This window comes from Oncorhynchus masou, chromosome 8 (assembly GCF_036934945.1).
Source record: "Oncorhynchus masou masou isolate Uvic2021 chromosome 8, UVic_Omas_1.1, whole genome shotgun sequence".
NCBI lineage: Eukaryota > Metazoa > Chordata > Actinopteri > Salmoniformes > Salmonidae > Oncorhynchus > Oncorhynchus masou.
This window is the reverse complement of record NC_088219.1, coordinates 26,119,844-26,145,239: the sequence shown is the minus strand read 5'-3', so window position 1 is coordinate 26,145,239 and position 25,396 is coordinate 26,119,844. Positions and strand designations below refer to the sequence as shown.

General features: G+C 42.3%; 1 protein-coding gene across 1 annotated transcript in view; it reads right to left on the bottom strand.

Moving 5' to 3' along the window:
* LOC135544450 (astrotactin-2-like) overlaps positions 1-25,396 on the bottom strand; it is a 501,862-nt gene that overhangs the window by 271,728 nt on the left and 204,738 nt on the right. Inside the window, exons 8-10 of the mRNA XM_064972062.1 lie at positions 15,963-16,047; positions 15,216-15,290; positions 12,878-13,015 (exon numbers count right to left, since the gene is read on the bottom strand). Of these exons, the coding sequence (XP_064828134.1) occupies positions 12,878-13,015; positions 15,216-15,290; positions 15,963-16,047 (298 nt within the window). The remainder of the gene's footprint in view (positions 1-12,877; positions 13,016-15,215; positions 15,291-15,962; positions 16,048-25,396) is intronic.

The window sequence follows — 25,396 nt, the reverse complement described above, 5'->3', positions numbered from 1 at the left end:
GTCAATTTATTTGGCGCGTTTGATTCAGAAAAACACTGGTTCCAACTCGCCCGACATGACTACACATGATCTAATAAGTTACCTGTAAACTTTGTCCAAACATTTCAAACAACTTTCCTAATCCAACTTTAGGTAATTTTTTTACGTAAATAATCGATACAATTTAAGACGGGTTAAACTGCGTCCAATAACGGATCAAATTAATGTGGAGCGAGCTTAGGTCGCAACAGTACACTTGGCTATCCACCCAGATAGGAAATGGCTACTTCTTCATTACTCAAAGGAAAAACATGAACCAATTTCTAAAGACTGTTGACATCTAGTGGAAGCAATAGGAACTGCAAACATGTTCCTTAGAAATCTAGATCCACATTGAAAACACTGTCACCTCAAAAAAAAAAGAATCCTGGATGGTTTGTCCTTGGGGTTTCGCCTGCCAATTAAGTTCTGTCATAGTCACAGACATTATCCAAACAGTGTTAGAAACTTCAGAGTGTTTTCTATCCAAATTTACTAATCATATACATATCCTAGTTTCTGGGCCTGAGTAGCAAGCAGTTTACTTTGGGCATGCTTTTCATCCGGACGTGAAAATACCGCCCCCTAGCCTAGAGAGGTTTTAAGACACTCTGCGTTGGTGTTTCCTTGCCTGGTAGTCGATGCAAGCATATCTTGTCTCCACACACAATGAGGAAGATGGTTCAGTTGGAGAATTACAGAACTCGGTCGCATCAAGTTATTAGACGGAACCTCAATGCCAATAGGCTCTTTGGAATAGTTGCCATAGAAAAAGCTTTTATTGAGAGTGACCAACAAATATCAATGCCTGGAGTTCGCTAAATAGCATTGGCGGAAATATAATTATTTGGCCACGCAAGCCACCTTTGGGGTTGGCGTCGAAATAAGAATGCATTAAAAGAAAATAACATCATACCTACTGTAAATGATGGTGGTGGATCTTTGATGTTATGGGGCTGTTTTGCTTCCACTGGTCCTGTAACCCTTGTTAAGGTCAACGGCATCATGAACTCTACCAAGAACCAGGACATTTTAGCCAAAAACCTGATTGCCTCAGCCAGGAGCAGGACCATAGCCAGGGTCAGAGTTTTAGTGAGGGGGGGGTTAATAAAGTTGAAGCTCATTTACTGAATTTCTATAAAATTTTACAACTCTAAATGTTGTTTGGAGAACATCAAAAACAAGCAAAAATGGCCCCAGACATTATCACATTGGTTGCTGTAGCTTCATTCACCTTTATCTACAAACAAATACCTTAGTAGCTATACAAATAGCCACTACACACTGCCTCACATTAACTCAGCACTGGGACCAAAAACTATAATTTAATACTTACAGAGGGATCTGTTAGTAGTAACAGTATTTTATAAACAAAAGCTAAAGAAATAAGTTTTCTTTAGAGAACACATTTTTGAAGAGAACATTTACATTTAAGTCATTTAGCAGACGCTCTTATCCAGAGCGACTTACAAATTGGTGAATTCACCTTCTGACATCCAGTGGAACAGCCACTTTACAGAACGTAGTTTAAAGCTAATTTACTGCAATTCTACACATTTTGTCATGTTAATATGATATCTGAGTGAGAGTGACTAACAAAATACATGAGCGACCCCTGGAGGTGCGTGCCCAGTCTGTAATTTGGCCATGATTACTACAAGTTTACTGTAGATAGCTGTCTAGACTAACTAGACTAATTTAATAATCTAAAAATGTTTTACTTGCATGGGCTAACTGAGTGACTGTCAGTGAGTGATATACAGGTAACTGCCAAAATAAAGGAAACATCAACATAAAGTGTCTTAATAAGGTGTTGGACCAACATGAGCTAGAACTGCTTCTGGAACTCTATCGTGACAACATTCTTCCAGAAATTCCATAATTTGATATTTTGTTGATGGTGGTGAAAACGCTGCCTCAAGTGTTAATTGAGATCTGGTGACTGAGATGGCCATGGCAAATATAGTTTTCATGCTCCTCAACCCTGTGGATGGGGGGCATTGTCAAACTATGGGGGAATAGCCATGTTAGACACAATGCCATGCCCAGCATTTTTATACACGACCCTAAGCATGATGGGATGCTAATTGCTTAATTAATCCAGGAACCACACTTGTTTGGATACACCTGCTTTCACCAGCCTTACGCATGGTGTCCCCGGTTCGCCAGCACAGCCCAGTGCGGGCTATTCCACCTCGCCGCACTAGCATGGTGATCGGGAGCATTCAACCAGGTAAGGTTGGGCAGGCTCGGTGCTCAAGAGCTCCAGTGCGCCTGCATGGTCTGGTCTATCCAGTACCACCTCCACGCACAAGCCCTCCGGTGGCAGCTCCCCACACCAGGCTGTCTCTCCGTCTTCTGCCTACAGGGTCTCCCGCCAGTCCAGCACTGCCAGAGCCTTCCTCCTCTCCAGCGCTGCTAGAGTCTCCCGTCTGTCCAAAGCCGTTAGAGTCTCCTATCTGAGCCGCCAGTCTGTCCAGAGCCGTCAGTCAGCCAGGACCCTCCAGAGCCGTCAGCCAGCCAGGAGCTGCCCTTCAGTCCGGAGCTGCCCCTCAGTCCTGAGCTGCCCCTCAGTCCGGAGCTGCCCCTCAGTCCGGAGCTGCCCCTCAGTCCGGAGCTGCCCCTAAGTCCAGTGGGGCCCTTTATTAGGGTTGCCAGTCCTAGGTCGGTGGCGAGGGTCGCCGCTTTAAAGAGGCCACAGAGGCGGGCAAAGAGGCGCACTAGAACTTTGGTGAAGTGGGGTCCACGTCCACCGCCGCCACCGCGGACAGATGCCCACCCAGACCCTGCCCTATAGGTTCAGGTTTTGCGGCTGGAGTCCGCACCTTGGGGGACTCCGGCCCTGACCATAGTTTGCTTTGTATGTCTCTATTTTTTGTTTGGTAGGGTGTGATCTGAGTGGGCATTCTATGTTGTATGTCTAGTTTGTCTGTCTCTGTGTTCGGCCTGATATGGTTCTCAATCAGAGGCAGGTGTTAGTAGTTGTCTCTGATTGGAAACCATATTTAGGTAGCCTGTTTTGCCATTTTGGGTTGTGGGTGATTGTCTATGTTAGTTACTTGTGTCAGAACATTTTGTATATAGCTTCACGGTCGTTGTTCACTTATTGTTTTGTTCAGTTTACTTCGTGTTTTTGTCATCCATTAAAATGATGCATTCACACCACACTGCGCTTTGGTCCGCTTCTTACGACGATCGTGACATGTTGATGCTCCAGATACTCAACTAGTCTAAAGGAGGCCAGTTTTATTGCTTCTTTTATCAGAACAACAGTTTTCAGCTGTGCTAAAATAATTGAAAAATGGTTTTCTAATGATCAATTAGCCTTTTAAAATGATAACCTTGGATTAGCTAACACAATGTGACATTGGAACACAGGAGTGATGTTTGTTGATAATGGGCCTCTGTATACCTATGGAGATATTCCATTAAAAATCTGCCTAATCCAGCTACAATAGTCATTTATGACATTAACAATATCTACACTGTTTTTCTGATCAATTTGATGTTATTTTAATGGCCAATTCTTTTAAATTTTCTTTCAAATACCAGGACATTTCTAAGTGACCCCAAACTTTTGAATGGTAGTGTAATTTGTTTCCCTCATTTACTCAAGTACTTCCATTATTTTGTCAGTTACCTGTATATGAGGAAAACTGCTGATGAACAACCATGTTTAGAAATTGTACCTTGTGTATTCTATTATTCTAACTCAGTCAGTTGAGACCCCGAAGTTTCAAAAAAATAATTATCAAGGTCCGGACCTCGGTGTTCTCATATGTACCCAAGGCCCTGGCCAGAAGGCTGAAACTTCTTCAGAACTGAATCTTCCAGCAAGACAATGACCCCAAGCACACATCAAATCCACAAAGAAATGGTAAATTGACAACAAAATAAAAATTTGCCATGGCCATCTCAGTCTCCGGACTTGAATCCCATTGAAAATGTAGTTTGAATTGAAGAGCACAGTCCATAAGAGCACTCTGAAGGATATTAAGGATCTGGAAAGATTATGTATGGAGGAATGGTCTAAGATTCCTACTAATGTGTTCTTCATTCTCAAAACGTTAAAGAAAAAGGCTCATTGTCATTATTCTCGCAAGGTGAGGGTGCACAAAGTAGCTAATCTTTTTGTTAAACAAAATCTCTTTCTCTCAGCAAGGGCCCGATTTCGTCTTAGGAAATGTAAGCCTTTCCTAAGCACACCTTTCATATGCACTTCTCAGTAGTTGGTTTTACCTTACGCAGGTTCGTAAACAGGCTTTGCAGGTGTGGTTCTCTTGCACACGCTGAATACATGTAATTAAACCGCTGAAAACCATCCCACTTGCTGGCCTATTTTGTGTGGAGTTTTCATTCAATAAGGGTTTCAGTACATTTATCTTAAGCCTTCCCTTTACGGCATTCCTTTAATTGTAATTTTGGAGTTAGGAAAGTATGTATGAATCACAAAAAAAATGTTTCTAGAGCTTTTACACATACAATATATTGATGAATAAAAAATAGTTGTTTGATTCATCCTGAAAGTTGTCATATTCAGGTGCAATCCATGACATATTAGAACAATTTTAAATAAGGGTTAAACAATCATACAAATCTACCCTATTCCTCACTAGTTATGGAACTGTATGACAAAGGTCCAGTCATTGTGAACTGTGCACCAGGCTCCAGGTTTAACTTCATAGGTGTGGTCTTAGTTCTGTACTGATTCAAATAGGCTACATGTCCCAAATTATTGCACAACGTTGGCCTAATATGATCCACTAATGCCAGTGACCCTTAGGAACAACTACACTGATGTGACAGAGGAAAGAAAAGTAAACAGAATGGAATGATGCAGAGCCCCCACCTGTTTTGAGCTCCACATTTTTTATAACGAAAATAATGAAATAACAAAAATGGGGTGGGGGTGGGTTGCCTGTTTTGCATGTTATTTTGGCGTTAATACGTGTCACATATCAGTTCCCAAACAATGTCAAACTAAGTTTAAATATTTTTTTGTTAATAATGCCTCCATACAAACATGGTCTCTTTTTTTGGTTCCTTGAGTAAGGCAGCTCCAAAATGCAGGTGTTTCAGCCTAGCTCAGTGCTTTCTGTGGTGGTGGGGCAGCCAGCGGGAAATATGGAACGTAGGGTTTGGTAATGTTCTCTAGTGGCACCGTGATTGGCTCAATGTTCTGTCAATCATGGAGACACTATGTCATTGCCAAATCTAAGGGCAGAGCTAAAAAATTCAAGCCCCTTGGGTGCTGCCGTAGAGTTACATTAGAAGTGCGTATCCAAGAAGGCTCAAGGTCATTGGCCACAGATAAAATATGTAAAATCACATTATATCTATAGTAGCTTTGATTGGGCCAATCATGTCAACATCATACTTTCAAAATCTTAGCTAGCACTCATCATGAATCAAGTTGACAATCTACTGGCAAATCCTTATCATATGATGAGAAATAATTAAGTGAATTTATAGATACAACGTATCAGTGCTCATCGGCTATTGGATATAAACATTACACTCATTCAACAATGAGTGGTTGGAAAGGAATCAGTGGCTATCTGTAAACATTTCAAAGCAATCACTACCCTTCTATTAGTGGAGTGGGTGTGTGGGTCTCTTTTTCCAAGCGTAAAACTATAAACATTTATCATTGGCCATGCTGTCAATCCTTCATGAACTCAGAACTGGGAAATCTGACTTGAGTGAGATCAAGACAACTGGCAAATCAGGAAAAAAATGTTGCTCCGACTGGGAAACTACGTTTTGAACGGTCATCCAACTGGGAATTGTATGTCGTGAACGCAGGCCTCTTTCTAGAGCTACGACCTGATGATCACTGAAGTCATCATGATTGGACCTTGTATTTATCCGAGTCTTGAAAGCAACATATATCCAGAGAATGCCAGACTTTGATGACAAACCACCGTGACACCTTCCTGTTCTATTGAGCACAGCACAACAAGGTGAGTCCAAATGTCTTGTATGCTGCTGCATAAATTCTGTAATATGTCAGGGAGATATGTATACTGTAGCTCAGATAGTAATATGAAGTGTAAGTTGTGTTGTAAACTGTTAGTAGCCCTTGTGCCTCACCCTAATAATTTGCTCTATTTTCCACTCTTAATTTTGCCTACTGTTCTGACTTGGTGGTGCACATGTAACCTATAACCTGTTTTAGAGAAATGTAATCATTGAATATATAAGAGCTTCATTGCTTATAGGCCCCCTTTATTTATCCTGCGGTTCTGACTTGGTGTACAGGGAAAACACTTTAAGAATGGCCCATGTTCTGAATTATGTCGCTATACATGTCAGAAGTGCTAAACAAATATTTATATTGACTATGTCCATCCTAGCTTGCTCATTAACATTTACATCGAAATTGCCTGCCATCCTCTTGATGTCCCCTTATGCCATCGTACAGTATATACATCTCAATTGTCTGAAGAAACCACATTTGTTTAAGCAAGTCAGCCATATTCACTATGTTTTTTAAAAAGGCAGTAGATTAGGCTGAATGAACTGTTTCGCTGCCAGACAAGTCTCCGCTGATAGCCAGGTGTAGCATTGGGACTTTCCATTTGGGACAGATTTTTGTGGGCACCATTTGTCACCGTTATAGTGCAATTAATGTATTGTTTAGTGTTGTGTATGTAGTGGTTTTACTGGCATGCATCCTCCCAAAACATTTTTGAGTTTACCCCACCAAGATTTACATGCAAAAATTGCCACTGGTCATGTTGATATGATTTTCAGTTTGCTTCCATGACTGGTTTCACATTGGTCTCATAAGGGAAAATGATCTAAATTGCAATATCTATTTACAATCCCCTCCTCCAAACAGATGACTAATTTACCTGGCTCTTATCAATAGCTCATATCAACGTATAAATTACAGGGACCGGAAGGTTCGCGCGACCTTATTCATGGTTTCCTCATGCGTAAAAGTGGTGGAATTAAGTCAAGGTCAGAATTGGGCGTATCGGTAAACATACCTCCGCTACACTTTAATTTCTTAGATCTGCACCCGAATGAATAGCGGGTGAATAGCATGCTATTCAAGGTCAGAATACGCATAGAGAGAGAAGTGGATAAAAAGGGAATTAATGGATTTTTTTGCATTCAATTTATCTCAGTATTTGTATTATTTATTGTATACAGTATTTTTTGCTTATCTTTATTAATGGTGCCAGTCATTTTAGAGGTGATTGTACATGCATGCCACATGCACACACACAAAGAGTCCACACAGCCCGCACACAGTCCCTCTGAGAGTCACAGTCTTCTGAAATGATGCCACCGGAATTGAGCAGGGAACATGTGCTGTCCTTTCATAAAGGCATGTTGGCTCCGAGATGAATTGCTGTAACCCAAATGGCTGTAGCCTCTCTACTGTGCAGCCACAATGGCAAGTTCCCACTGTCACACCCTGATCTGTTTCACATGTCCCTGTGATTGTCTCCACCCCTTCCAGGTGTCACTTATTTTCCCCAATGTATTTATCCCTGTGTTTCCTGTCTCTCTATGCCAGTTCGTCATGTATGTTTCCAAGTTAACCAGCGGTTTTCCTGTTCTCCTGCTTTTTGCATTCTCCTTTATCTTGTCCTCACGGTTTTGACCTTTGCCCGTTTCTGGATTTTGTACCTGCCTGCCTGACCATTCTGCCTGCCTTAACCACAAGCCTGTCTGCCACTCTGTACCTCCTGGACTCTGATCTGGTTTTGACCTTGTTACCTGTCCACGGCCATTCTCTTGCCCACCCCTTTGGATGAATAAACATTGTAAGACTCCAACCATCTTCCTCCTGTGTCTGAATTTGGGTCTCACCTTGTGCCTTGATACCCACTCCATTTTATCTGGTCAATTTGGTGTTCTACTTCGGAACCAGAATTCAACTTGTAATTAAATCTATTCATCACCAGACCACTACTGAGTGATAGGCTGTCAAGATATAGAAACCGCACTATGGAGTAATTACCTTTTTTTCCCCAGTTAAAAATAGAGAAAAATATCGCCGAGCAGCACCAGCTTTCTAAAACGACCAATACAAATCATCCCTCTACCTATTGGTTCATAGGTTCGATAATGCCTCTTAAGGCCTCTTGCTAAGCCGTCTTTGTAAATAGAATATGTTCTTAATGGACTTGCCCGGTTAAATAAGGTATGATCAAGTGTTTGGTGAATGTAGTTTCCTGAGAAAGAACATGATTCAATATTAACTGTAAGGCACGGTAAGTGACACTGCTATAGAACTCAACATTATTCTCCACTTTCTCCTCAGTTCAAGCTGATTCAAACGCATGTCCTAAATAATTGGCATTGTTTTAGTAATCTTATTTCTGGGATAGGAACTTTGCAGTAGTAAGCACAGATGTACACTATTGCCAAGGGAGTGATCGACTCTCAATTAGGCATCTCCGCCAGAATAACACATTCATTTCCACCTGTCGCCATGTTACATCCATATGTTAATGTTGTGACAATTAGTACATGTACTGTATCACTTATGGACCACACACCAAAGTAGTTTTCAAACAATTATAAAACAAGAAATTGTTGGAAAGTGGCTTTTATCAGCGTTACCTGCCTATGCACTATTATGGAATATACAACGGGTGGGTCTAATCCTTGCAGTCTATCTCTCCGACATTTGCAACATTGTTTCAATATTCAAATTCAATCTCTAGCTGTCCCATAGTAATTGTAATGACCCTGGGTTTATAAGTGCGGATATCGACTCTGCCACTCGAGCAGGCTTTTGGGGCACAGTCGATAGCGCGCTGGACTTCGGGCTAGAAGGTCGAGGGTTCGAGGCCTGCTCCCTGCCTGTTTTATGAACGTGTCGGGACGAGACAGACTTGCAGCGTTTCATAGCCAGTCTAAATCATTAATAGGCTGGCATCATTTTTATGGATATATACAAAGAAATGTCAATTGAAAAAAGGTACAGCCATCTTTCCAGCTTCAGTTTGAAGTGATTGTGTTAGCTGTGTTGTTGGCTAACTCCTCTGAACAACAATTCTGACGAGAGAGCACATTTTCAATGCCAGGCTAAATCACGACTCATTAGCTCATTGTTATGGATATATCCAAATAAATGTATCTAGAAAACAGCTTATGCAAATGCAGCTACTTTGCTGTTATTCTGCCTGACGTGACTAAGTTAGCCGTAGATGGGATAAGAACGTTGCCAACCAGTATGGCAATGGAACATTTAGAATGAAAGACTAGGTCGAGTTCATAGACTGAACGACTGTGTCACGTCTCTGGCAACCGAACCAATAGAACAAATGACCAGCTGTCTTAGGGAGCTACACTAGATTTGTGTGGGGACTATATCTTGTGGAAGGATGAAATAGTATGAATAAATTCATCAAAATAACATTTTTAATGAAAATATGTCAATCACTATTTGAATATGTTGGTAACCCGTTGTATAAAGTGATAATGCCCTCAAATCCGGTGTTTGGAAGATATTGGCACGGTATACTGGCCCTTGACTTCAGCTCGGGCCTTACAACACCCGTGCCAATATATTCTCCAAACACTGGCTTCTCGAGCATTATCACTTAAATATACAGTGTGTCAGACCGTGTTAGATTGAATGCATAACCATATCTATCCTTCAACAACCACTTAGTTATTGACATCATTTGCTGAGGTCAGTGGCGGCATTTGTGCTGTGGCTAGCAGTTCTCTGTTGTGAGATGACAGGTTACATCTACAATGCTATGCACACTAACATGACCCAAGTGACACCTGGACATGAACGTTTTGAATGTGAAATAACGTGTGTGTCTATCAATCATGTTGTAATTCCAGAATGAAAAGTAAATGGTAAGACTCCTTATGGAAATTGGGAAAGAATGATAGACAAATTGCGTTTGAGGTGTTTGCTAACGGAAGAATTAGCCGTAAACCAGAGATCTGACATTTCAACAAACAAACACAGAGGTGCTTTTAGAAGTAAACTGACCTTAGATCATGTCTCAGGAAAGAAATATCCGGCCACACATACAGTGCCTTGCGAAAGTATTCGGCCCCCTTGAACTTTGCGACCTTTTGCTACATTTCAGGCTTCAAACATAAAGATATAAAACTGTATTTTTTTGTGAAGAATCAACAACAAGTGGGACACAATCATGAAGTGGAACGACATTTATTGGATATTTCAATCTTTTTTAACAAATCAAAAACTGAAAAATTGTGCATGCAAAATTATTCAGCCCCTTTACTTTCAGTGCAGCAAAGTCTCTCCAGAAGTTCAGTGAGGATCTCTCAATGATCCAATGTTGACCTAAATGACTAATGATGATAAATACAATCCACCCGCCCACGCTTGGATTGCGTCCTACCTGACAGGTCGCTCCTACCAGGTGGCGTGGCGAGAATCTGTCTCCTCGCCACGCGCTCTCACCACTGGTGTCCCCCAGGGCTCTGTTCTAGGCCCTCTCCTATTCTCGCTATACACCAAGTCACTTGGCTCTGTCATAACCTCACATGGTCTCTCCTATCATTGCTATGCAGACGACACACAATTAATCTTCTCCTTTCCCCCTTCTGATGACCAGGTGGCGAATCGCATCTCTGCATGTCTGGCAGACATATCAGTGTGGATGACGGATCACCACCTCAAGCTGAACCTCGGCAAGACGGAGCTGCTCTTCCTCCCGGGGAAGGACTGCCCGTTCCATGATCTCGCCATCACGGTTGACAACTCCATTGTGTCCTCCTCCCAGAGCGCTAAGAACCTTGGCGTGATCCTGGACAACACCCTGTCGTTCTCAACCAACATCATGGCGGTGGCCCGTTCCTGTAGGTTCATGCTCTACAACATCCGCAGAGTACGACCCTGCCTCACACAGGAAGCGGCGCAGGTCCTAATCCAGGCACTTGTCATCTCCCGTCTGGATTACTGCAACTCGCTGTTGGCTGGGCTCCCTGCCTGTGCCATTAAACCCCTACAACTCATCCAGAACGCCGCAGCCCGTCTGGTGTTCAACCTTCCCAAGTTCTCTCACGTCACCCCGCTCCTCCGCTCTCTCCACTGGCTTCCAGTTGAAGCTCGCATCCGCTACAAGACCATGGTGCTTGCCTACGGAGCTGTGAGGGGAACGGCACTGCAGTACCTCCAGGCTCTGATCAGGCCCTACACCCAAACAAGGACACTGCGTTCATCCACCTCTGGCCTGCTCGCCTCCCTACCATTGAGGAAGTACAGTTCCCGCTCAGCCCAGTCAAAACTGTTCGCTGCTCTGGCCCCCCAATGGTGGAACAAACTCCCTCACGACGCCAGGACAGCGGAGTCAATCACCACCTTCCGGAGACACCTGAAACCCCACCTCTTCAAGGAATACCTAGGATAGGATAAGTAATCCTTCTCACCACCCCCCCTTAATGATTTAGATGCACTATTGTAAAGTGGCTGTTCCACTGGATGTCAGAAGGTGAATTCACCAATTTGTAAGTCGCTCTGGATAAGAGCGTCTGCTAAATGACTTAAATGTAAATGTAAATGTAATGTAATCAAGTCTCCGTATAAATGCACCTGCACTGTGATAGTCTCAGAGGTCCGTTAAAAGCGCAGAGAGCATCATGAAGAACAAGGAACACACCAGGCAGGTCCGAGATACTGTTGTGAAGAAGTTTAAAGCCGGATTTGGATACAAAAGATTTCCCAAGCTTTAAACATCCCAAGGAGCACTGTGCAAGTGATAATATTGAAATGGAAGGAGTATCAGACCACTGCAAATCTACCAAGACCTGGCCGTCCCTCTAAACTTTCAGCTCATACAAGGAGGAGACTGATCAGAGATGCAGCCAAGAGGCCCATGATCACTCTGGATGAACTGCAGATATCTAAAGCTGAGGTGGGAGACTCTTTCCATAGGACAACAATCAGTCGTATATTGCACAAATCTGGCCTTTATGGAAGAGTGGCAAGAATAAAGCCATTTCTTAAAGATATCCATAAAAAGTGTAGTTTAAAGTTTGCCACAAGCCACCTGGGAGACACACCAAACATGTGGAAGAAGGTGCTCTGGTCAGATGAAACCAAAATTGAACTTTTTGGCAACAATGCAAAACGTTATGTTTGGCGTAAAAGCAACACAGCTCATCGCCCTGAACACACCATACCCACTGTCAAACATGGTGGTGGCAGCATCATGATTTGGGCCTGCTTTTCTTTAGCAGGGACAGGGAAGATGGGTAAAATTGATGGGAAGATGGATGGAGCCAAATACAGGACCATTCTGGAAGAAAACCTGATGGAGTCTGCAAAAGACCTGAGACTGGGACGGAGATTTGTCTTCCAACAAGACAATGATCCAAAACATAAAGCAAAATCTACAATGAATGGTTCAAAAATAAACATATCCAGGTGTTAGAATGGCCAAGTCAAAGTCCAGACCTGAATCCAATCGAGAATCTGTGGAAAGAACTGAAAACTGCTGTTCACAAATGCTCTCCATCCAACCTCACTGAGCTCGAGCTGTTTTGCAAGGAGGAATGGGAAAAAAAATTCAGTCTCTCGATGTGCAAAACTGATAGAGACATACCCCAAGCGACTTACAGCTGTAATCGCAGCAAAAGGTGGCGCTACAAAGCATTAACTTAAGGGGGCTGAATACTTTTGCACGCCCAATTTTTCAGTTTTTGATTTGTTAAAAAAGTTTGAAATATCCAATAAATGTCGTTCCACTTCATGATTGTGTCCCACTTGTTGTTGATTCTTCACAAAAAAAATACAGTTTTATTTCTTTATGTTTGAAGCCTGAAATGTGGCAAAAGGTCGCAAAGTTCAAGGGGGCCGAATACTTTCGCAAGGCACTGTAGGTATCTTTAAAGGTAAACTGACCTGACGTCCCCAGGATCCTCTGTCACCAGCACGTCAGTCTTGCAGCTGGCGATGGGGTTGATTGACAGCTCCACCGGTGGCACCACAAAGCTCTTACTCACTGGCAGCCACAGACCCTGACCCAGGCTGTAGGATGACCTGCGTTGGCACAGAGACAACGAGATGCTTAAGTGTCAAAAAAGACGACAACGTGCTCAGCCTCCATACTAAACAGCAAGCTAAATATAAATCAGTCAGCATTGTGACAGCTGGTAAGAGCTTGTCCTTTTGACGTAGAGCCAGTGTCATATTTTACAGTTTTTCTTTGTTGTCAATGCCATCTGGATCGATAGCAATGTGAAGGTGGCACCAAAATGCATATAATTAAATAATGTTTAGAATTAAACTAAAAAGCTAGTGCTTACATGAGGAAAGTTGAGATAAGATGTTGATCCATGCTACTGTGCACAATTTGAAATACAATTCTGACCACCTGACCAATGCTATGCGAGTTCCATCAGTATCATCCGTCACTAAAAAGTGCTACAGCAGTAGTGCTCGTCAGCAGTTCTACCACGGAAATGAACGTTATACCATATTACACAATTTTCATTAAACATTTTACATCCAGTTTATGACTGCTAATCTCTGTGTGTAAACTCTAAGTGTGCAGTTTGATTGCTGATCAAGCACAAAATGTTCTCTGAAAAACGTGGGTCATTAGCTAGAGCTGCAAATTATTCTTTCTACTAATGGACCTGGGAATATGACGTGAAAATGTACTAAATTGTGGGCTCAATCAAAACTGCATTTCCATTCATTATCGGTGAATAAGAACCAGAACCATACATAAGGAAAAAACGTGAGTCTTGAATACAAAGGTAATAACTAAATTTCAGAGAATTGTATTAAAATCTGATGTATATTGTGTATCATTATCAAAGACTGAAATATATCTACTATGAATCATGACATCTGCTAATGGTTTACTCTGCGTCGCTTAGGGTGGCTGTCATGGGCCTTATGACTGACGTTAAACCCTTGCCATCCCAGAATTATGATATGGGGACTTCAGCCAATATCTCATTTTATAAGCTCTTTGTCAGTAGTCCTTTAGAGAGGTGCTCAGAGGAGTGGGCAGCGTGCCACCGGCCTTGACCTGGGATATAGACAGGAACACAATGATTCAGGCCTGATCAATAGTCATATCCACTCATAAATAAGACACTGACGGCCAGTCCCCCGCTCCCTCCGACCTCTCACTCTGGAGCCCATTGATCGGCCCCTGCTCCTCTCCCCATCCATCACGCACACCGGTAGGCTTTACCAAAGATGTGTGTATGATTGTATGTGTGCTGAGTGTGTGTGTGTGTCTGTGTTGGTGGTGCTAGTGTGTGCATGCAGAAGAGAAGCAGAAAATGATAACATCTCAGGTAAGTAAAATCAATATGAATTATTCTCAAGGTTTCCCCCCCCCCCTAAACGTCCACACCAGGCATTTGATGACATCAGGGAAAACAGCTTCTACATGAAAAGTTGCGTATAGATCTGTAGGGATTCTGACAAGTGTGACAGAAAGGCGAGATGTGAAATATAATGATGCATCTCATCTGCAAGGCAGTGGCTCCGAGCGACAAATTCATCATAGGATTTACGATTATTCTGCAGTGCCATAATAACCCACAGTCTCATTTCAAAGTATTTACTTGTCCACCCTTACTACACTTAGTCTAGTTTTTTGCTGTTGTAAAACACCAACTCTGGCACCTCTTTCTGAAGTGATCATGACCTTCCCAATTAGAACACACCCAGAAGGGACAAAGAAGAAGTGGAAAGTAGAAAGCAGGGTTCTGTAGCCCTTGAAAGACTCTAGTGACTGGCACAGCTGCATCTACTTGTGTGGTGCTTTTGTGTTAACACTACTCAGGAAAATGTCAGAGAGAATGTCCCTGTCAGGAGAAGCCCTGGCACAAAGACGGGCACTAAAAGCACTTGAAAGCACTGTCCATAACTTTCCCTCTGGCTATTTCTTAACAGGGCATCACACTGTGCATACAGCTGCCTCTGGGGCAGCTGTGTGTATATGTGCGTATGTGCGTGCGTGTGTGTTTGTGTGCATTTGTACACGTGCATCTGTGTATTTGTGTGTGTGTGAACTATTGTGCTCAGAACAGGCAAAGAGGCAGGTTTATGGAGAAGACAATTGCATGGTCCCAGTTCCCATAGTGTGTGTTGATGGCTGGTAGTGTATACATCCCTGGTTCCCTGACTTCAGTGTAGTTGACTGGAAATACATTATTTTGGCAGACCACCAGCTAAGCACGCAGGCGAGGGTGCTTGGATTCACATGTGTCCTCACCTGAAGATCTTTTCTGGAGCTTGCTCCCCTGTGACGAGGTCATAACCCTTCTCCAGGTTGGTGTAGGGCCAGGGACTGGGGAGGGAGCCGGGAAGCACATGTATACAGTATACACTGAACAATGCACATTTATTAACACACTCCTAATACATTCATGCAAGAACAAAACATGCAAAAAGTTAAGTTAATGCAATTCTCTACATTTCTAAAAGTCAGAGGCAGGAAAATGCTAATACACCATGCAAAACATGTTACTACATAAGTGAGTTGATATACCTGCACAGTACAAACCAGTTGCAAGGTCATGCTTTACAATTTTGTCTGGCTTAATACCAAAGATTATCCTCCATTGCTCCTGAATTGGTGAAGAGGGATTGGATCTGTGATTGGCAGGTAAGGACTGAGTCCAACTGATGATGGGGGATTTACATAGCTAATAGGGGCTGGTATTTTATTTGCCCAGCTGTTGAGCTAGTTGAGTTAATTTGCATGCAGTCCGAGTCAGGAAGAGGGCTTGCACTTGACTGGGCACATGGCGAGGTGATGGAAGCCTCATCTCTCTCTCTCCCGCTCTCTTTCCCTCCTTATACTCACTATCATACCCTCTCCCTCGCTCCATCTCCTTCCCTTCCCCTCTCACCCTGTTTCCCGCCCTCGCTCTCTCACTCTTCCTCTCCTGTCCTCTTCTCCTTCTGTCTCATCAGTGAGGTGACAGTCCGTGTGCAGGGCAGAGCCGGCTGGACTTACCCTTCGTTGCGGCCCCAGTCGCTGCGAACACAGAGGTGTTTATGCACTGGGTCAGGAGAATAGCCCTCGTGACAGCTGCATTCTCCTGCAGGAAGGGAGGGAACAAAGTGACAAATATTTTAATTTATCCACGTGTCTTCCAGGGCCTCCCTGCTCATCCATCAGCAGGCAGGCCCTGTCCAATAATCAGTTGGCACCGGACATAGTTTGGCAGCTACTGCTCAACCTCCCGCCCCTTCTCTAATTATAGCTAGCCTCACCTCAATCTCCACCTCAGACATGCCGGAACTCTAAACTGAAGTCAATACGCCCACCTAAAACCTTAAGACTCCCTTCTCCACCCTGCCATGTTCTGATTAACTTTTAAAAAGTTACAGTCTTACCATTCTAGAGACAGTTGGACTTTTTTGAAATTTATTTTTATTACAAAACAACAGTTAAAAACACAAAAAAATCCACTCAGAGGCCGTGACTACACTTGACACTTACTGTACATGTGACTTCTGCTATCAGAATAGGTATATCGAATTGAAAACCAAGGTCTAGACCAAAGGGGGGAAAGTAAGGCCCATGGACTGTATCCGGCCTGAGAGATTTTTTTTGTTGCCCCATTTTCTCCCCAATTTCATGGTATCCAATTAGTAGTTACAGTATTGTCCCACTTTCAGCCGTCATACCGCTAAGGAAGGAGACGCGTTCTGTCTACTAGAGATGAATGTACTTTGCTGCGAATAGTGCAAATAAATCCCAGAACAACAGCAAAGGACCTTGTGAAGATGCTGGAGGAAACAGGTACAAAATGATCTATATCCACAGCAAAACAAATCCTGTATCGGCATAACCTGAAACGGCGCTCAGCAAGGAACAATCCACTGCTCCCAAACCGCCATAAAAAAGCCAGACTACGGTTTGCAACTGCACATGGGGACAAAGATCATACTTTTTGGAGAAATGTCCTCTGGTCTCATGAAACAAAAATAGAACTGTTTGGTCATAATGACCATCGTTTTGTTTGGAGGAAAAAGGGGGAGGGTTGCAAGCCGAGGAACACCATCCCAACCGTGAAGCACGGGGGTGGCAGCATCATGTTGTGGGGGTGCTTTGCTGCAGGAGAGACTGGTGCACTTCACAAAATAGATGACTGCATGTGGAAGGAAAATTAGGTGGATATATTGAAGCAACATCTCAAGACATCAGTCAGGAAGTTAAAGCTTGGTCGCAAATGGGTCATCCAAATGGACCACGACCCCAAGCATTTTGGCTGAAGGACAACAAAGTAAGTCAAGGTACCTCAATCCTATAGACAATTTGTGGGCAGAACTGCTAAAGCGCGTGCGAGCAAGGAGGCCTACAACCTGACTCAGTTACACCAGCTCTGTCATGGGCCAAAATGGGCCAAAATTCACCCAACGTATTGTGGGAAGATTGTGGAAGGTTACCCAAAACGTTTGACCCAAGTTAAACAATTTAAAGGCAAAGCTACCAAATACTAATTGAGTGCATGTAAACTTCTGACCCACTGGGAATGTGATTAAAGAAATAAAAGCTGAAATAAATAATTCTCTCTGCTATTATTCTGACATATCACATTCTTAAATAAAGTGGTGATCCTAACGGACCTAAAACAGGGAATTTTTAACACGATTAAGTGTCAAGAATTGTGAAAAACTGAGTTTAAATGTATTTGGCTAAGGAGTATGTAAACTTCCGACTTCAACTTATTATACTGAGATCATGTGACAGATCATGTGACACATAGATTGCACACAGGTGGACTTTATTAGCAAAGGGGGTGAATACACCACTTTTCAGGTTTTTTTATTTTAAATTTTAAACAAGTTATTTTTTTCATTTCACTTCACCAATTTGGACTATTTTGTGTATGTCCATTACATGAAATCCAAATAAATGTTTTAAATTACAGGTTGTAATGCAACAAAATAAAAAAACGTCAAGGGTGTGAATACTTTTGCAAGGCACTGTATGTTGAAGTATCCTGCCATTCTTAGGAGATTGTCTATCCTTTACTAGGCCACGTACATTTACAGCTGCAGCTGATAACTCGAAGATCTTGGATGTATCACTTCTTCTTTAGTGCATATTAGTTAACAGTTCATACCAAGTTTCCATAATCAACTCATGGTGTATTCTGGCTGGTCTAGTCGAAATGCATCATCCCAGCGTGGTGATCGTCATCTCCACGTTGAAATTCGCCCTTCTAAACGTTAGAACAGAGCAGTCCTCACATTTATGGAACTAAACGTTAATGATAGTTACATGGGCTTTTGTACTGGGGAGGAGAAGGGGTGTGTTTCATCCTTCTAACCAATGTCTGTGCTCCCGTGGGTGGGGCTACTGATTGAACATAAGTTTACTTATGAAATCACTCATTTAGAAGCTAAAATCAAATGTTATCTTCTCACAAATAGTTTCATGTTTAATCACATTTTGATGTAAATCGGACAACTAGAATGTGTAGACTTTCAAAGATACAATTCTGTTGTCCTATCATCAGTAACAATCTTGGGATGGCAGGGTAGCCTAGTGGTTAGAGTGTTGGACTAGTAACCGGAAGGTTGCAAGTTCAAACCCCCGAACTGACAAGGTACAAATCTGCCCCTGAACAGGCAGTTAACCCACTCTTTCTAGGCCGTCATTGAAAATAAGAATTTGTTCATAACTGACTTGCTTGGTTAAATAAAGGTAAAATAAAAAATAAAAAATCAGTAACAATCTACCAAAACAATGACTGATCTGACATCATATTCTTTAAGTACCGGCAGGTAGCCTAGTGTTAGTGTTGGGCCAGTTATCGAACGGTTGCTAGATCGAATCCCTGAAATGACAAGGTAAAAAGCTGTCGTTTTGCCCCTGAACAGTTCCTAGGCAGTCATTGTAAATAAGAATTTGTTCTTAACTGACTTGCCTAGTCAAATAAAGGTTAAATAAAAGTATCAATGGACCCTTCCATTTCAGAAAAATGGTCTCATTGTTCAACATTCTGAAGTTACCATCCTGTAGAGTATTTCTCTGTGGTAACAAAAGGGCTTTCCAAGAGTGGAGAGAGTTTCGGTATTTATGGTAGGCCATAAACCGGGGGGGGGGTATGACCCTCGCCCAACAGGGCAAAGTCATGACACATAACATAATTTATCCAATAAATACTCTTGTTTGTAACTTTTGGGCTAATGATTACACCCTCGATCAGCTAGATGCAGGCAAGATTGTGCAGAGTGTTATTGAATGTGTCAATGTCTGTCACCTTGATTACTAACATTTCTCTCAACCTGGGCACCTACGTTGTAAACTTTAATTCATAGGCTAGGTTGTAGCAACTTCATGATGGGAATAGGGAAAATGTGAGTATGTAGTAGCCTAAGCCTCTCAACGTTACATTGAGTTGGGTGAATAGAATATGAATGACAGTCATCTAATCTGCTGTAATAGAAATAAGGCCATGCTCATAAAAATAATAATTGTCCTCCATCTTAAATGGCACCGACCGGCACTGATCTGTAGGAAGTTAAGGATTGTGGTACCATTATAAAGAACTATGTAACCTTTTATTGTGGTACATCTGGGATTTATTGATTTGATGTACACTTGAAATGGCCGGACTACCCTTTTCTGATGCATCCCTCTACTATAAACACCCATTACAATTTCACTTTGGACCCGACATTTTCAAAGGCAGAAAGAAACCATTCAATGTATGTTATGACAAAAGCATTGATATGGTGACAACAGAGCCTTTGTCAACATAGATTCAATGACATAGACTGACCAGGTGAATCCAGGTGAAAACTATGATCCCTTATTGATGTCACTTGTTAAATCCACTTCAATCAGTGTAGATGAAGGGGAGGAGTCAGGTTAAAGAAGGATGTTTAAGCCTTGAGACAATTGAGACATGGATTGTGTATGTGTGTCCTTCAGAGGGTGATTGGACAAGACACAATATTTAAATGCCTTTGAACGAGGTATGGTAGTAGGTGCCAGGCACACAGGTTTTTCACACTCTACAGTTCACCTGTGTGTATCAAGATTGGTCCACAACCCAAAGGACATCCAGCCAACTTGACACAACTGTGGGAGCATTGGAGTGAAAATGGGCCAACAGCCCCGTGGAATGTTTTCGACATCTTATAGAGTCCAAGCCCCAATGAATTGAGGCCGTTCTGAGGGGAAAAAGGGGTGCAACTCAATATTAGAAAGGTGTTCCTAACGTTTTGTACACTCAGTGTATATGCCAAGGATAAGGGGGTGGCATATTTAAATAACATAGCATAAACAGTGCAATGATAAGTTATGACACAAAGAAAGCAGAGGCGTAAAGCATAAAGTATAAATCCGCAAACACTTTATCTACAAAACTCAACAACAAAAAACAAAGAAGTAACTGTCTTAAAAAAATGGGAGAAGAGTCAAAGGAGGCTAATTATATTCATTGTATTCTCTCCCCCCCCCCCTTTTCATTTCCCACCCTCCATGTTTTTAATCCATACAGAATCAAAGCAGTGTGAAAGCGCCAGGGGTTTTCTGCCCATGCCTCAGGGTGCTGATTTATGATCTGTCAGAAGATATGAGGCGGCAGATTCATAAAACACAAAAACAAATAGAAAAAGCAAACATTGAATGAGGGGAAAGCTCCCTCTGTGTCTCCTGCCATGAAGGCATTATCGCTGCTCTGTGGTTTACCTCTCACCCCGACCCAGCCGTGAGTTTACTGCAGAACATTGTGTTTGTGAATGCTCCTCCGTCCTTACAGAAATAAATTGTTTTCTATGTGCCTATGGAACATTTTGAGCAGCAGAGAGAGGAAAAAAATGCAAGCATTATCGCTGCTTCACCTTAATTAATATGGGATATTCAACCCAATTTCCCTTATTCAATACTATTTTCTTCATTAACCTCATCTAAGTTGTATGGCAATGTTCAAATGGTAGTCCGAGGAAAACAGAAGACTAAACAACAGTTCTTACTCAGTAGCTTATTACTGGTTGTTTTTCAGGATAGAAACAATGATGCAGTGACTTGATGTGTGCCATATTGCATTGGTGCAACAACATTGGAAATACAAATGCAAGGAATTCGAACAAAAGTGATATCGGGTTATGAAACTAAAACATTTCAGAAGTAAATTGCAAACAGCATGCGTTCATTCAGGATGTAAATTGTGCATTCATTTTCATTTGGATTGCTCAGTCCACCTGGAATATGACCATAATTATTCAGCCGTCTGCATTCCCACTTGGGACAAACATTGGAATTCAATGCCAACAACTCATACAGCTTGACGTTTCATTTCCAGCTAGTTTGTCTTAATGAAGCATTTCTTACGTTACTTTCATAAGGGACAGTGAGCCAACGGAGGGCTAAAATACTCAACTTATGGAACTATGGAAGATGAAGTCTTTAGCCATTACTGTCACACATTAGTCACCTGTATGCAACAAGACAAATGACAAATTATCACACATCAACTGGGAATATGGTATGTATTTATGGCACTGCCGGTATCTACAGAAGCATAACAAGAATGTGACCTCAAACTTTCTCTCCATAATCAAGAGAGTTTTGATCCTATTAGTCCTATCAGCATAAAACAATATATTGACCTGAGCATTCATGTTTGCTGTTCAAAGCCCTTCACAGACGACCTATTCCCTTCACAACTAAATTCACAGATCAATGAATTAATGGTCACCATTGATTTTACATGGTCAAACTGCATTTATGGAGCTTTCTGCAGGGTTCAAATGCATTGCCCCATTAGCGCCACTAGTGTGAAAAGCTTATAAAATGCATAGTCATTGTGGGTTAGAGTCAGCCATAGCATTAGCATTGCACAGAGTAACCCTCCTGTTGACTGGTCCCTATGGTCCCTCAGAGGGGCATAACATTGGAAGAAACATATTAACCGGAGTAATGAAATGCCATTCACATTTTATCACCAAGTCCTTAATAATTAATTACGTGAGTTTATGAGCCGGGGACATAGCACACCGGCTAGCAGGGAACAGCTACTGCCTTAATAATGTGTGAATGTGCTACCTGATGAAAGGGAAATTGAAAGCAATTATCTCTCGCATTTCACAATTCTTTTTTTTAAGAGCTAAATGAAATATCACTTCAATGTTTGTATTTATGACGAATGCCTTTTTTTCACGATGTTGGCATCGAGTCATAGAAGTCAAACTAAAAGAAACACTGCTTTTTTTAGTAACAATACCAGTTGGTTTTATTGTAAGATGGTGCACCATGGAGAGGAAAAAGATGATGCTATCCTTTCTACAGCTAACAGCTCAGAAACTCCTTGCTACTTACAGCTCCCGGCTCCAGTTAACCAAACAGCAGATCGTTAAATCAGCCCTCTCAGCCAGAATAGGCCTTCATCTTCACACGTTCCACTTTCTCGCCAATTCAGCCACCCCTTGCTGTTAAACATACATCGCTCTCTCACTGGATCTCTTGCTATCTCTCACTCTCTTTTCTCACACACATGCACACACGCACACCCGCACACACAATTTGGCCCAGCATTTCTCACTCGCTCATTTAATCTCCCACACCAAACGTCTAAACAAAAATCTTCACAACAAACCATTTTACAAATTCTATTGGCAACAAAAATCCCTCATCATCAGCACATTTCTTGTTTCCTCTTTTCTTGTTTTCTAAATTAAAGCCAAAATGAGAAGAAAAAAAGTAGCGGGAGCGTTCACTTGAAACCAGTAACTAATCATCTCCCTCCTCCTCTTTCCCTGCAGCCGACCTGAAGTGATTAATGACACGTTTCATTAGAATGCTATTCCTATCTTGCACAGGCCATGTGGGCAATTTTCACATTTCAAGGTTCACAGCGTGGACAGGGGAAAGAGATATTGTTGTCTTGATGCATATTTCTACTGTTACACCATTCCAGGGGGGAAGCAATTCTGTTTCGGGACCTTGAGGAGATTCATCATCGACACCATGTCCTGGGAGGGCAGGTGGGGCGGTGGGTTGGATGAATAGGGCTGATAAAGCCGGAACAACCCAGACATTTCAGCACCTATTAGTTGCGGTAGGAACCTGGGAGAATTCATTATTGGCAGGGGAGAAAACGAAGGGCGGAAAGGAGGTTGGGCTTGGCTTTATATGAAGTCGTGAGCGAGAGTGATCGTGTTATTTCCCATGTATCCTCCCCGTGCTCAGATGTGCTAACATGGCCGATGGCTGGAAGAGGAGGTGTTGTGGCCTTGCTGATAAGCCGGTGGGAGTGTGTATGTTTGACTGTGTGGGTGGGTAGGTGGGTACGCGTGCGTATGCCTTTGTGTGTGTGTGTACAGGTGCCTGTGTGTGATTGAGCTGGCTCCGGCCCAAACCCATTCACACACCACTGGGGCTCAAGGAGAGATCAGTATAGACGGGGCCAGTGGAGGTCCTTCATCCATTGACTTCCACTGTGATACCTCACATGAGAGGAGGATGATAGTTAAGGCACGGAGGAGGAGGAGAATTAAGGAAGAGGAAGAGGCCAGGAGATTGTTTAACAAGCCAGGGTGACACAATGTCGCGTTAATGACCGTGATGGTAAGCTGGATGGCATTAGGGGGTGGTGGAGTGAGACAGAGACAGTGTTCGAGGTACCTGAGTAAAACGACTGCAGCTGGCCTTGCTGGTGATAACACTGAGAGGGGATGTAAAGTGAAATGTGTGTTCTTGTAGGTGCATAGGAGTATCCTTTTAATTGCCACTTGCACCCCTTGTTGGGTAAATAAAGCATTTTGAAAGGACTTTAGTTGTTTGTTGATTGACGTGACAAGTTATTCCACTCAATTCTGATTGACAAAATTAGACTTGCACATCACCATGTTAAAAGGAGGGAAACTAAAATGTAATGCATCATTAAAACAGTCATTTCTAACTGCATTTGAGAAGTCCAAACACTGGCCCTCTCTTATCAGGTTTCCATTGAAGCCTCATCACCACAAATATTGACTTTTGCTTTGAGGCATGCGTTTGGAACCACCGCCTCAGATAATGCCGCTGCGTAGTGTTTTCATAATAGATGTGTTATCACGTGGCGTTTGTTTGCTTCCTTCAAAGTCTCTGAGCTTTATCTCCCTCTCAGGCATTTGACTTTCATTCGGTGCAGAGGCAAGTTCACAGGGGCAGGAAATTAATTTAGATCCGCTTGCTCGCTTTCTTTTTTTTCCATGACAGCTTGCTTATCTGGCGCTACTCTTTCTCCAGCAGTGGTTAGTTTACAACACTGCACATTGCACCGATTGTTTCCCAGACCTTACCGTGAGCCAGTAAAGACAAGTTGGCAAGAAAATGAGTGAGCACAAATGATGTTGAGGATAGGGTTGGGGGGACTTTTTTTGGTTTAGTGTAGTGTGCATTTTTATGTTATGGAAGGAGTGGTACTGTAGGTGGATGAAGGCAGGTGTTTAGCAAGGGAACATTGAAGTGAGACCTTGTACAAAGGGGGCTCTATTTTGACAAACCTGAAGCAATGGTAAACCTTAGCGTTATAGGTTTGGGGTTGTCAGAAATATTTTTCATATTTTCACAAACGGAATTATGGGCACAGTAGCTGGAGGTGTTTTGCGAAAGGGCTGGATACATACATTGTGGGAGTGTCGAGGCTTGTCCCCTCAGTGACCAATCAGAAGGTACTCCATGGCTAAATATGTGGTTGCTTCAAGTTGTACATTTAAGGTCTTTTATGTATTGCATTGTCATCAACTCCATTTGAATGTTAGTCCGTTTATAACCCACGGTGCCTTCAGAATGTATTCATACCACTTGATTATTTCACATTTTGTTATGTTGCAGCCTGAATTCCAAATGGATTAAATATATGTTTTGCTCACACATCTACACACAATACCCCATAATGATGAAGTTTATAACATGTTTAGACATTTTTGCAAATTTATAGAAAATTCAATACAGAAACATTTCTCTTACAGAAGTATTCACACCAGAGTCAGAACTTTGTAGAAGCACCTTTGGCAGCAACTACAGCTGTGAGTCTTTCTGGGTAAGCCTCTAAGAGCTTTGCACACCTGGATTATTCAACATTTGTCCAATATTCTTTTCAAAATTATTCAAGCTCTATCAAATTGGTTGTTGATCATTGCTAGACAACAATTTTCAGGTCTTGACAGATTTTCAAGTATATTTAAGTCAAATCTGTAACTCGGCCACTCAGGAACATTCACTGTCTTCTTGGTAAGAAACTCCATTGTAGATTTGGCCTCTTTGTTTAGGTTATTGTCCTGGTGAAAGGTGAATTAATCTCCCAGTGTCCGGTGGAAAGCACACTGAACCAAGTTTTCCTCTAGGATTTTGCTTGTGCTTAGCTCCAAATAATGTATTTCTATCCTGAAAAACTCCCCAGTCCTTTAATAATTGCAAGCATACCCATAACATGGTGAAGC